Source organism: Thermobia domestica, chromosome 6 (genome assembly GCF_964235325.1).
Source record: "Thermobia domestica chromosome 6, izTheDome1.hap1.1, whole genome shotgun sequence".
NCBI classification, from domain to species: domain Eukaryota; kingdom Metazoa; phylum Arthropoda; class Insecta; order Zygentoma; family Lepismatidae; genus Thermobia; species Thermobia domestica.
This window is the reverse complement of record NC_137459.1, coordinates 146,507,978-146,522,836: the sequence shown is the minus strand read 5'-3', so window position 1 is coordinate 146,522,836 and position 14,859 is coordinate 146,507,978. Positions and strand designations below refer to the sequence as shown.

Below are 14,859 nucleotides of genomic sequence, written 5' to 3'. Positions count from 1 at the left end.
TTCATTTCAATGTTAACCTATGTAGGCCTACGGACTTCAATACTCGCCCTCAAACGAAGGTGCACACTATCCATGATTTGCAGTATTAAACTCTTTCTCGCCCTCTGTGTTCTTTTAACACGTCTCCTAGCGATTACAACATTTTTGGTATCTCAATCATTTCTTCGTAGGATAGTGAGTGGCCATTGATTAACCTGGCATTGAATTTTTCACTTTTTTACCTTTGAAATTGACAATAATCGTTTGGACATTTCAGTTGCACCTACCTAATATTATCAACGTTTCTTCGATAATTTCGTAACATTGTATTATTTCTTTGTATTATTGATTAGTTTGGTCAGGCTTATTTAAACACTTTTTTCTCTGCGCCGACGTGTCACATCTCTTGGACAAAAATACACTAGCTCGAAATTGGAAATCAAATCCAGAATCAATGCACTAGAACCATTTGACCACAACAAGGTACATTTAAAAGGAATTTTCGATTTTGTTTCGAAAATTGTGATTAGGAAACATTTAAAAATATATTCAAGAAATGGTACGGAGCAAACGCACTGTACTTTCTCGCTCGAATTTCTTACACTGACTCATATTAGGCTGCAGCTATTATTGAAACATTTATTTGGGAAATTGCCAATAAAATAACGTGTTTTGGAAAACTTGTTAGAAGAAACTTTAGGCCCAAAAGTAAAGTACCCATTGGTCATATATCCGTTAGAAATAACTTAAGCCATATATTACAATTATGAAGGTTATAATTGTATGTGGACTATAAGTAAAAGCGTCTGAGTAATTTCTGAGAAAATCATGAAAAACGTCACCCCAAGAATAAATGTCCCTTGTGGATCTTTTCAGGACAAACGAGCTATGCTATATTGTTAGTGTTTTCATAAAACATTTATTTATGAAATACGAACACAATCGCGTGAGTCGTCCTTGAGAAAATCGCAGGGTAAAACTTAATGTCAAAAGTAATATACCACCTCTAGATTTTCAGGATGAGGGAATTATACCATATAGCTAGGTTATTTATGTAACATTTATTTATGAAATATGAACAACAAACATCTCCTGAGTATTTTTTTGGGAAGGTCATCGGGAAGAACTTACCGTCAAATGTAAACTTTTCTATCTGTAATTTTGATGATAAACTATTTATGCCATATTGTAAATTATTTATAATCTGGACCAAGTATATCGAGTAATTTTTAAGCAAATCGTCAGGAAAAATTTCACTGTCAAAGTAAACTATCTCTTTTCGATTTTTCTTTTCGAGACATACTGTGAGATTATTACAGAATATATTTTAACTGAAATTACAACAAATTTGTCTCAGTTATTACTGAGAAAATTGTAAAAAAAAGAAGTCAATTCTTGAGAAAACGTCTCCTTCTGTATGTTATCGGGATAAATGATTTATGCTGTATGTTAGTTTATTAATGAAACATTTCTTTACGAAATATGAACACAATTGCCTGAGGCGTCAATGGTAAAATCATCAGGAGAAGGCTACTCCTTTTGAATGTTTACATGACGAACGAGTTGTCATATTGTTAGGTTATTAATGATACGTTTATTTATGAAATTTGGTTGAGAAAATTGTGCAAAAAGATCGCATACTACACAATAAATTACACCATATGTATTTTTTCAGAAAAATGATTGATACTACGGTGGAGAGTTGCTAATAAAATATATAGTTATAAAAATAAATATAATAGTCACAGCTGTTTTTTTTTTTTTTTTTTTGAGAAAACTGAATTATTTTAAATGTTCATCCTTCAGTTAACTATCCTTACTTTTAGGTGTCGAAGGATATAAAATTCGAAACGATAGTATGTTATTAAAACGTTATATCTAGAATTCGTTCCAGATACATTGAACAGTATGGCCTCTAATTCAGTGCATGTAAAACCGTGACGAACCGACAGACAAATAGATGGGCAGACATGGAAAAATAATTTTTTCGATATGTAGGGGCCATGTAACTTGAATCCATTGAAATCTCGTATTCGATTTTTATAACTATCACCACACTTTCTTCTTTCGTCGCTCGAATGTGAAAACGAATAGGCCTACACCGACACGCAAAGTGATAATTTGTAATCCGCAAAATTTAATTTGTTATGTTTAATGTGCTGTCACGCTAGAAAAAAAACTTATGCCTGTTACATCATTTTATTATCAGTTTTTCACGCTACTGTATAATTCAGAAGAACGTTATGATTATAGTTAATATCCATGGCATATTTTGGAAGCATTCGTGTTCCTCACAAATAGAGCTGTATAATTTAGTTTTGTTTAAAGAAAGCATTCTTTATTCCTTACACAGACTTATGATTGCATTTCTTGCACTTGTGGATATGAAAAAAAGGAGAGACAGAGAGAGTCAATACTCTAAAAAGAAACACACACACCCACAAACACTAGAACAATAATTTAACATCAGCTTTTTTTTTATGACAATGAGCTATTGTTCTTCTTTCGCTGTGACTGTCAGGCTGCAGGTCGGGTATTTTTTTTTCTGTTCCTGACTCGAAGTGAGTTGAAGTTTCTTCTGCTATGCAAAAACGGAGAGGGGAGGAACAGGCATACCATACCATAAACTGAAAACAATAGCTATTACTAACAGTACCCTAATTCTGAATAAATATGCCATTAGAGGAAACAAAGTTATTTCCTTATTATATTCTTTTTGTTCCTATTAACATAAAAATTATACACTTTCTATAATGTTTTGTAAAAAAAAGTAAAATGGATGGCATGGGATGGGATTCGATCTGGTGTCAAAACAGTATAAGAACCACTCTATCCACTTGACCACAGATACTACGTTTTTTGCCTGTCTTTTAACAAATAAATCTCATGGCTATAGAGCATGTCACTTCCAAATTTAAGAAAACAGTTTTCCTATTTGTTTCTATATTTCCGTTCAACATCTTGGTTACAGAAGCAAATTTATATTTGATAGACAATTTACACTCTAGGTTTAAAACCAATAAATGCAACATTTTACTCCACTTTCTAGTTCCTTGATTCAAATTCTGGATACTACGATACTATCAATCGTGAAATTCGCTCTGCAGTCGTGCTCTGCTGCTGCAAAATTCTCTCGAAAGCATTATTGCCAGTATACACAAAACCGAGCATAATTTTGTTTTTTGTTATATTTTTATTATTTTATTATCTTTTTTGGAAATATCTTCTTGGATGGATTGCTTTCTATTATCTCCACTTACTAATAACTGAATTTTACCCATAAACGTAAGGAAAATGGAATAATTGCGAAAAATCGTTTGTTACAGTATACGCGCATTTTTTTTTTCATGAGGGTACGTCTGTATTATACAAATGAAAAACACATTGTTTAACGTAAAGGAAATGGTTGAACCGTTCGGTGTGAAGTTTTTAACATAGTTAACACCTACCTCAAACTGGGTTGTTGTCACGTCATATTTATTAAAATGCGTATCCTAATAGAGGAAAGAGGGTTAAAAATACATAACAAAGTACTTCGCGTTAGTGAGATGAAACTTAGTACCGTAAGACTTTGTGTACTTTGCACAAGATTTAAGCCATTTTAAAGAAAATTGCATTTAAGTTACAAACGTAATTATTTAGAACACTGTATTTTAAACATATAATAGCTAGATATATAAGGAAAACATTAGTGCAAGTTCATTAGTAAACATTCAGTATAACCATAGCTATTGAAATATAAACTTTGGTGCAAAGTAACCCCATAGCTCAGGGACAGAAAAAAATCCCCGTGAACTGATTTTCCTTGGTTCTTCCTTATGTCCAAGAATATCACCCCAACCGTAATTAGTGGGACATTTACGGGATTTGGGACTTTCAGGATGAAAATACCCAAATTGCATGATTTCCTTTTCAAAATCTAATGTTAGTCATTCCTATGCGTATAAGCGGAGGCCCCCGCCCCCAAAAAAGTCTAGTCATTTCTATATATAAAAAAAGAAGTATTTGTGACTGAAGACTCTCTCAAACTACTTTTCTGAATCCGCCACTGTTCATAATTTATTTATCAACAAGAAATTCATTCCAACATCTTCCTAAATAGGACATTTACCTAAATTTAGAATGCAGTAGGTTCTAGTAGTAATTATTTCCTATCTAAGCGGTATTTTTGGACCGGTGCAAAGGAACCCCGAGTAGAGACTGAAACTGCCTTCTCCCAGTTTTACTTTTTTATGACTTTAAAACGTTTCACATTTCAATTTCAACTATTGCATCCAGGGACGTACACAGAGGGTGGGTCCTGGGGGTCCGGACCCCCGAAATCCTTACTTTTTGTAAATTTAGTCTAATTTTAGGGGCAATTTTACAATTTTTAATATAATTTAGCCTGAAATTGTGTTTGGACCTCCCCCGGAAAGGTTTGGACCCCTCCCGAAATAAATTCCTGCATACGTCCCTGATTGCATCGAAGTTCCATTATCCACAGTAGTATTCTACGAAACTGACTTAACTTTGACGGAAAATCTTGTACGTGATATCTTTCAAATTTTGGCGGCCTTTACAGTGAGTGCTTTCCATACCTCTACAACAATGAACCCTCTCGGTAATTAGAACTGATGTTAACCGCCAACATTATAGCCAAAATACAGTTAGATGTTCTATCTTACGGTGCCACTTGAAACTTCCTCTTTTCTGTTCATGGTTTTGCCGACAGAGGACTGTGAATCTCTTTTCATATTTTGTGCAAAGTAACCCCTGATGTGTAAAGTACGGTATATACATTCGGTATGGTACGGTTCAAACATTTTTTTATTCAGTAGTTAGCTCCTCTAAAAAGTCACAGGCTGCGTCTCAAAGCTAACTAATAAGTCCTATTGCTATTATTATAATTGCAAATATCAATATCTAAGATTGCCTGAAGTTCTTTTTTCAATAGAAACAAATGAAAAAAAGAAGAAAAAGGATGCCTTGAGAGTAAAACGTAGACAAATTCACCAGTGTTCAGAAGCTGTCTACAATGCACTGAGCAGAATGGGTCGGTGGGTTGTAATGCGTTGTTAAGTCAGAATGGATCGGTGGGCCAGAGTAGGTCCCGGTGGTTCGCCGTGGGTCACGTTCTGTTGACCCGTGGCCCACTGACCCACTCCATCTCTGGACTGCATATACGGATAAAGCAATCATATATATGTGTCTTAACCTTCCTGACTTTATTTAAACTCCTCTAGTTTAAGATAATTTACAAAAAATGCAAGAAACCAATTATTAATAACATATATAAAAATATAGAAATGTATTTTGAAAGAAAAAAGTTATCGGTGTACTCGAGACTCGAACCCGCGCTGCCCACTCCAGAAGCAGACACCTTACCGAATTATCCACGCCACAACCTGTGACTTCTGCTTTTGAAGCTTTATTTATATTGCGTGTGTTACGTAACAATGCTACGAGATGTCATTACTGTTGCGACGACTTCCTTCAAGACCCGTTTCAAAAATTTACGAAATAACTCATTTAATCATTAATCAATAATATATATATATATATATATATATATATATATATATATATATATATATATATATATATATATATATATATATATATATATACAGTGGCGGCGATTGGACGTTAAAAGTGGGGGGCAAGACATGATCTGAATATTTCTATATCAATCTTAGTTTCCCTGGTTGTTTCTAACACTTTGACGAAAGGTTGTATAACTAATAGGATACTATATTTTTTTCAGTTAAAGCACGATATATCGTATTTCATATTTTATTAAGTAAATTGACAAGGCTAGCGCAAATAGGTACTAGACCTTTGTACTCTTAAATAACGAAAATGTAAGAAGAGATTTGATTCCTTGCTCATGGACATCTTAAAATTCTGTCTGGAAAATTGTGTAATCAGATTATTTAATTACAAATTTGCAAACCAAATAAATAGAAAGGATAATATTAATCATAGTAATGAATATCGAGTCTTGTTTTGTAGATGTTATACTGAAACTAGCGGTAATTGAACAACTTAATTTTTAATTCCAGACATGCTATTAAACGTATGTTATTACTCTTAGAAAATGAAAGACAGTAAATACTACAACCATATGCTACGACATTTAAAGCAGTATTTGGTTTTGCAGCTTCCCGAAACATGTTCGTTGCCATTAGGTGCAGTTTCAACTTTCTTGGAACACATCAAAACACAATACTTAGAATCACTTCACACTCCTGCTATACAAAATAATCCTAAAACCTAGAATTATGTTGAATTCACTAAAGTTAATTGTATATACACTTACACCCCTAAACACACACCACTTCACTCGTATACTACATTACAAAATAATGAAAAAGGTAGTTGTTGTTTCTTATTACGCTCTTTTTAATCAATATTCCTTACTTTAGAAAGAAGAGAAGCCATTTTAAGAATTGTCAATTTTTGTTCAATTAAAGAATAACTTGTGAAATACTTTTGTTTTTGCGAAATGTTCTCTCAATTAGTTTCAAAGCGGCTGACTAACATATCGAGCCCTTATAAGAAGGGGATATAGAAGCAAAACCTGCTAAATCTAGTTTTGAATTTTGTCTGATAACGAAGAAAAAGTGATGCCTCATGTTTTCAATTGTTGAACAGCTTTTTTTGTTTAGTGGTTGATTTCATTAATTTGTATTAAGTAGGGACCACTAAACTAGAAAATTGTTCAACAATTCTGAAACATAAGGGCATCACTTCTTCGTTTCCTGACAATACTGAAAATGAATTTAACAGATTTGGCTTCTATATCTCTGGATTGAAAATATGCTCGAATTTTTGGATTGTTTTCCGTCGCACTTAAAACGAAATTCCTCTACCTTTCTTAACTTCACGGGAAAACAACCAATACGTACTCATGCACCAGCAAATATTATATAGCACCATTTTTCTATGAAACAGTAATGCATACAAAAACTTTATATTTCCAAATAAAACTACGATATATACATTAATGGGTTGCTTCAAAAAAGGGGGGGGGCAACTGCCCCCTTTGCACCCTCTAATCACCGCCCATGTATATATATAATGTAATTATGTGTGTGTGTGTGTGTGTCTGTTGTGGGTTGTTTGTGTGTGTGTTAGTCCACCCAAGAGATTAATTCATAATAGGTTAATTTATTCTGGATTTAATCTAAAAGAACAAACGCTTTTAATGAAAACATGGGGGCTGTTGCTGTAGATAGCTAAAGGCCGTAAATAAAATTCAAACTTCAAGTGTAACTGGGGTAACTCACCGACAATGGCTGACTTAACACATTTGATAACAGCGCGTGTAATGGGTTATTTATAAACGCAGTTGATAGAGCCTGTGTAGATAAGTGGGTACCGTGTGTGACTGTCGTTCTAAGGATTCTGTGTTCGAGTCTGAGCCTAGACTGAGTTACATTTTTTTTTTCAAGGAATTAAAAACTATAACTGATGTTCGCGTTTGATACTGAAAGAGATTTATGCTATGAAGGGAGAAAAACCAAGACAATACAGGGGGCAGGGGGAAAGACGGAGACTGTTTATCCTTAAGTGTTAAAATTTAATTTATTCCCATGTCTTTTGCTATTTCCTTTCCCTCTTTTCTTCTTTTCTCATTTTGTTTAGCTTTACATACGTTTTCGGTCTCTACATGATGCGTATTATTCTTTTCGTTTCCTTTGCATTAATTCCTATCTCTTTGATCTTAAAGTGAATGGAATTTTTGCAGATTTATCTCGTGATTGTTTCTCTAAGTGATGCTCTCAGATAGTAATACTTTTTCCTCCAAATGGAGGAATATCCTGGCATGTTATGTTTTCGGGCATGTATTTGCTGTCATGTTGGTTGTCCAACTATCAGGCATACAGTGAAACTTTTCTGCTACTGGAAAAAGCTATCATTTCTTATGTATCCAACCTCCACTTTTTACAGTCGCTGACTGTACATATTATGACGGCAACTGAAAACCTCTATCACATTTAAGTATAATACTATTACTTATACAAATCATATTATTGAGGTCATATTTCGCTCCAGATGATATTGACTGTCGTATATGTTCTTCAACTTAGAAGCTTTTGGAAAAGTCTTATTTATCACATTGATTATAACTATTTTTCGCAAGTGTATCATCGATAATAAAATTAGGTATTAGTTTAATGTTTAAAATGTTAAATAATTTAATTTGTGCACATACACGTGAGATCCATCTTAATACTACCTTGGTGACTAATATATATATATATATATATATATATATATATATATATATATATATATATAGATAGATAGATAGATAGATAGATAGATAGATAGATAGATAGATGATACATATGTTGTGCATACTTAGTCTGCAAAATTTTACCCCGTACAAGCGGCTGGCTTTCCTTCCCATGTATAGACCGAGCCACAGAAAGTTATACCAGACTTTGCTACTTAAATTACTGCAACATGTTGTTTTGCAGTTGCATAGGCAATCCAATTTACATCCTCGAGTGATTAGTTACATTTTATTATCAATTTCTCTTTCTTTTCTTGCTTTAGCTGAAGCAGACTTCTTTAGCTCATTGCAGTATTGGCGTAATATACTTCGTTCATTAGGAGATAAATTCGCGTGGAGAGATTTCCGAATCGAGGTACAATGTGTTCACCAGATTTAAACGTTAAGAAATTTAAAAACTGATTTTATCGCATTTGAAAAGCTTGAGAAGTGAGAAGTGGGTTTGTTTTGAAAAGTGCAATATTATCTGGAGTATAAAGTTAAGAAGAAACGTAAGTTACTGTCTAACTAACGAACTCTATGGCCTATGGAACCCGGAGGTTCAATGCCGCGTTCACAAAAGCTCTCCATTGAGTTCTTTCGTTAGACAACTGGGTTCAGTTTCTATTTTATACTCATATTTCTGTGAGATACATCTTAATATTACTCTCCCATCTGCACATAGGTCTTCCTAATCGTCTTTTCCTGATTGGAATTCCAGTAAAAACTTTCAAAGCGTTCCTACTTTCTTCTATTCTGGCTACATGACCTACCCACCTGAGCTACACAGTGAGTTCGTTGATGACACGAACAATGTTTGGTAAACGGTATATTATGCAATTCCTCGTTATGAAGTTTCCGTCATGCCCCATTATCCTTCCTCTTGGGTCCGAATATTAACCTCAGAATGTTATTCTCAAATACTTCCAGTCAGAGTAAGCGACCATGTTTCGCAATTGTATTATACATTTTAAGCTTCAAATTCCTCGACAGAATTCGAGACGACAAAAGGTTTTGATTTGAAGAATAACATGAACTTCCTGCTTTTAGTTGGCATTTGATTTTTTCGTGGATATAGTTTAGTCTGTTAATATTGATCCTAGATATTTGAAATTATCTATTTTGACGAAAGTATTATTTTATATATTGACGCATCCATTTTTTGCAGTATTACGATCCCGGCAAATTTCCATGTATTTATTTTTTTCTGCATTTTCTTCTAAGTCTATGTCCCTGGAAGCGGTTAATAAGGCCTCTACATTTCTTTCTATTGTTCTTCTATTATCCTCTACCACATTTACATCACCAGCGTATGCCATAACCTGGTGAATAACATTTAGCTCTAGGCTCTGGTTGCCATCTTTGATTTTCCTTGTAGCGTATTCCAGAACAAAGTTGAATAATAATGGCGACAACACATCTCCTTGCTTCAGGCAATTCTCGATGTGAAGCTCATGGACAAGAATTTTCCTATTTGGACTTTACTTTGGGATTCATTTAGGCATACCTTAATTGATCTAACTAGCTTTCTCGGTATTCCAAATTCTATAAGAATGTTGGACTTTTCCCTCCTAACCAAGTCGTAGGTCTCTCTAAAATCAATCAATAATTGATGTACCGAGGGGTTGTATTTCCACTTATTTTCGAGTATTTGTCAAATTGTAAATACCTGGTTGACAGTTGATCGATTTCACCTAAGTTACTATCTATAGTTATTAAACGTATGTGACTAAGCAAAGTTTGTGGTGGACGAACTATATACAGTCTGAACAGTATATAATGAAAGATTTCACGAAATGCAGTCCCGAATAGGAAACGACAAGGATGAATGTTATTGTCTCACCCCTCGCCAGATCTCCGATACCTTGAACCTATGAACTTCAAATCTTATATACATATTTGAGCTGTAGATGTGGATAACAAGAGGTTTTGTAATATTCACCTTTTAAGAAAGGAAAGAGAGTTAAATCTTTTTCTTTGTTGGTATGTGTTTTGTAGTACAGTTGAATGTTAAAGACACGAAATTTGTCATTTTTTTTTACCTCACTAAATAATACGATTCGAATATGGGGGAAATGTAAGGGGATAATATATTGATGCCATCGAGATAATTTAAAAGTCCATCATTGTCAGAAAGTAACTTAAGATTAGAAAGTCTAATACGATAGTGTATACTCGCAAAGAATGGCAGAGTGCATATCAAAAATAGTATAAAATATTGCCCGGCCACAAACGGATTAAGGAAACGGAGAATTTCAAGTAGAAATACAAAGTGGCAGTGGCTGGATTTTTTAGGGTATTTGGAAATAGCAATGTGTCTACAATTATAGGTTTATAGGCTTCACACAACATAACAGAAGCTAAAAAAAGACTCAATTTGAAACTAGGGATGCAAGGGCTTAGCAAAAGAACTGTTGTAAGAAAGAAATTAGATTTTCCCGCAACACTTTTGCTTTGGAAGGGAGACTTTTTAAATATATAAAATTAAGTGTAGAGATAACAGTACGCTCCACCTTTGATTATCCGTTATAGTACAAAAAATAAAGCATATCATTACTGCATTCTGAAGGAAAGTCCTAAAAAATCAAGATTCAAAGGATATCGGTCATTTGTTAGGTAAGAAAAAATGGAAATCTGTAGTGCAGTGGGTCTTAAAGTTCTAACAAATTGTTTATAGAGCTATTGGATAAATGTTCAATGAGAAAAACGTTTTAGTAAGAGCTTTAATAGTTTTAGTGATAACTATTCTGAAAGCGTAGAAGATTTCGGTTAAAAACTTATCATTTAAAATTTATTAATAAACTAAAACCTCATTGTAATTATATATCGCATTTATTGAAGCTGCTAAAATGCAAGTGGAAGAACGTTTTAAACGCTATCCACAAGATTTTTTTTAAATTCAAAAATATTGACACGATACGAGGGTAAAGAAAGAAATAAATTTTGTAAATGGTTATGTTAAACTAACATCACATCCAAAATAGCCGTTTGTGGTTTTATTTTTGTACACTGAACTCTTTGAAGCTCATAATAAAATATTTCCCGAATGCAAAATAAGATGTGAGCAAGATTTGATACCAAAACCAAGATGGCTGAGTAGCAGTTTATTGGTTTATGGTATATTTTTCTTTCCCGCCAGATTGAATTTAGGCAACCAGTAAGGTTGTGATAAAATATTTAGGCAACCAAAACGACAATCAAGATATGTGGGTTGCAGAGCAGCAGACCAGTACTGAACATACGACTCACAAGTACCGAATGTTGTAAATTATGGTGTGCATTTCCACTCTAGGGAAACGAATGTGATATTTACGGTAAACATGAAAATCATAAAATGGTCGAACAAGCAAAGATTTCAGTTTTCCCCCCATGAGACGGCTCCGCACCCCTATGAAAAGCTTCGCACCCCAAAGCCAGAATTTTTACACCTCTACTTGAACAAAAATTTTAAGGAAGCAATGAATCAAAAGATTACGATTTTGGCCAATAATTAATTTTACACTGCGCAGAGAAGAATTTTAGGAGTGGTCCAAAAAATGGATCAAAAAGATTGCGATATTGACCAATAATTAGTTTTTGGATCAGGGGCCGCAAAATTTTTCAACGGTCTCTAAATCGAATTTTCGTATTTTCTAAGGAATAAAGCACACCACTGAATCAAGTGATAGTTTGCATTTGGCTACACTATATGTTGTTCTCCAGACATAATGCGTACAAGAAAACTTTTGATTCAAATACATAGGATCTTTTGATCCAAAAAAGTCAATATCCAATTATTATTTTTACACTTAGCTACTTATTTGTCAAGCTATTATTTTTGTCATAAAGATATACTTTCAAATTTAATGTGCACAATGAATACATTTCAAGGATTTTACTCAACGTTTACATTAACAAGACGTTGATTTATCCTTGTGTGTAATTCATTGTTATAGATACAATGAATTAACACATTTTGATTACATAACATTGAAGTATCATAGGAAAATATATATTATGTAAAACTATGTATTGGTATTTACCTCAGGACCATCACGTTCTCTCTGGGAACGGTTTCTTCCTCCACGTACGCCACGCTAAAAATAAAAATATTCTTTAACTACTTGTAGTTCGGTTTGTCAACTAGACTACTTATTCGTAATGTAATAATATAAACTACTTATTACTCATTTGTTGTATATACTTTTTTGTAAAATAAATTAAAATACTGTTCCCTGCTAATATACATATTACAGTTTTTTTTTCTACAAATATCTTTCCAAGGTATATAGCTGCTAATAGTTTGTATAATCTACACTCCATATAAATATTAATAGATACAGTATTCTAAATTTACTGTCAACTCTTTACAGTTTTCATATCGCCATTAATTTAATCTGAACTAATGAACTTGTTGGTCATTCAGGTGAAAATTCAAATGAAATGAAATTTCTGGTTTTACATCTCACGATTATACACTTTGGGCTAAAGGAAACAGATGACGAATGAAAGTGATTGATTTCAAATTAATCAGTGAAATGAGAATGTGGGGGGAAACGGGAGAAACTCGAAAATACAGGTACACGAAATGGTTTTCCACAATCTGGCGTGGACGGGGAATAAACCAGAGACTCATCGCACCACAGGGGAACATTGTACCATAGTCACTATGTCCTTTCACTTCTGCAGATGAAACATACAACTAGAAAATATGTATCGTCACTTTCTAACGGAAGAATGGACTGGTTCTTCAGAGAATTAATCAAATTGTGAGACATTTTTAGTGTCTTAATATTGGAATATAGATACATTTGGCGAGAAATTATTCTTAAACTGATTAAATGTTATATGATCTTTTATTATTATTATTTCTCCATTTTTCCGTACGTTATGCAATTTTCCGGTGTTGCAGTATTCTAAACGTGAACCTCTTTTTAAACTCCATTCATACCTTACGCAATTCGCACAAATTAGTCTCATCTTGAGATTATTCATAGATGAATGCGAAAACAAATACAAAAGAAATAGGGCAATGTTAATTAAGCATTTTTGAAAGAAAGTCTAACTTTATTTAAAGAAAGAAACTCAAGTTGATGACGATATGATATTAGAATTTACGGATTATGTTAAGTTTTCTGCACGAAAGTGAAAACTATAAGAATTAGAAAACATATTAGTTTGTATTATCTCAAAATTGATCTACAATTTGTTATGAGTCGTTCATCGTCACAGCAACGTCCATCTTTCTTTTTCTATCCTACTCTCACTGAAAATGCGAAATATGTTGAAAATGAGTATTGAAATAGTTGAGTATTGAAATGGTATTGAATATATTGAAAAAATAGTTGAAAAATTCTCCCCTTTATAGTACATCTTGCCCATTTTTATCAAGACGTCTTTTACTAGTGTCTGTAAAAGGACACGTACAGACGTTGTGAGCAACAACAAGGAGATTCATGCTCATATGTGAATAATGCGCTGTGTATAGAGCGCAGGTTAATCTAGTCTATATATTAATATGCTAATATGTTTGTCCGCAATCCTTTCGACAATAAGATCTCGAAAACCACAAGTGCTAGGAACGCGCAGTTTTTGCTGGTCGATTCCAAATTATATGAAGATTGTCCAGTTCTAATTTAATAGTAAAAACATGGTCGTTATTTCTTTATTACATTTTTAGGAGTACGCTGTAAGTTTTGAAATTTTTAAATAATAATAACCTACGAGTTATTCATTTCAACACAACATCGTTGTGTACAGTGATTGTATATCCCTCAGGAGTTTGTTTCAAGGATAATGAAAAGCAAAGAATAACCATTTCTGCAGTCTAAGACTAATCTTTATTGTTTGGAGTGTTCTGCCCAATGAACACTATATATCACTGATATTATAATTAATTGTTTATGTAATGTATTTGCTTATTACATATTGCATGCAAGAAGAATGAAAACACTGATCATGCATGAATTAGAAACTCCAGCCGGAAGTAGGCTCAATCTTGCAAACGGTGCTAGATATTGAAAAATAATCTCCCCTTTATGCCCCTTTATGATAGTTCTTTCCGATTTTTATAAAGACGTCTTTCACTTGTGTCTGTAAAGGGATCTGTGCAGATGTTGTGAGGAATGACAAGGAGATTCCTGCTCTTTTGGGAATGATGCGCTGTGTAGAGAGCGCAGGCTCAGCTAGTCTATATATTGAAATGCTAGGTTTATATGCTTGTCTCCAATCCTTTCGACAACGAGATCTCGAAAACCACAAGTGCTAGAAACACGCAGTTTTCTCTGGTCGATTCCAAATTTTGTGTAGATTGTCCAGTTCTAATTGAATGTTTAAAAAACATGACCGTTATTTCTTTATTACATTTTTAGGGGTACACTGGAAGTGTTGATTTTTTTTAAAAAAAAAAACGTCCTGTCCTGTGAGTTTGACATTCCAACACAACACAGTTGTATAAAGGGGTTGTATATCTTCTGACTTTTGTTTCATGCCCAAATGATAATGACAAACGAAGAATAATTATTTAGGATTTAGGATTTAGATTTCTGGGCTTTCGGCATCTAAGGCCATTTAGCCCGTCACGAAGAATAATTATTTCTACAAGCTAAGATGAATCTTTATTGTTTGGATTGTTTTGT

General features: G+C 33.5%; 1 protein-coding gene across 6 annotated transcripts in view; it reads right to left on the bottom strand.

Annotated features, from left to right (window-relative positions):
• The window catches only part of LOC145688249 (uncharacterized), a 277,974-nt gene that overhangs the window by 137,353 nt on the left and 125,762 nt on the right, over positions 1–14,859 (bottom strand). For all 6 annotated transcript variants that reach the window (XM_081762192.1, XM_081762195.1, XM_081762194.1 and 3 more), the window contains one exon: positions 12,265–12,318. In XM_081762192.1, coding sequence (XP_081618318.1) covers positions 12,265–12,318 — 54 coding nt within the window. The remainder of the gene's footprint in view (positions 1–12,264; positions 12,319–14,859) is intronic.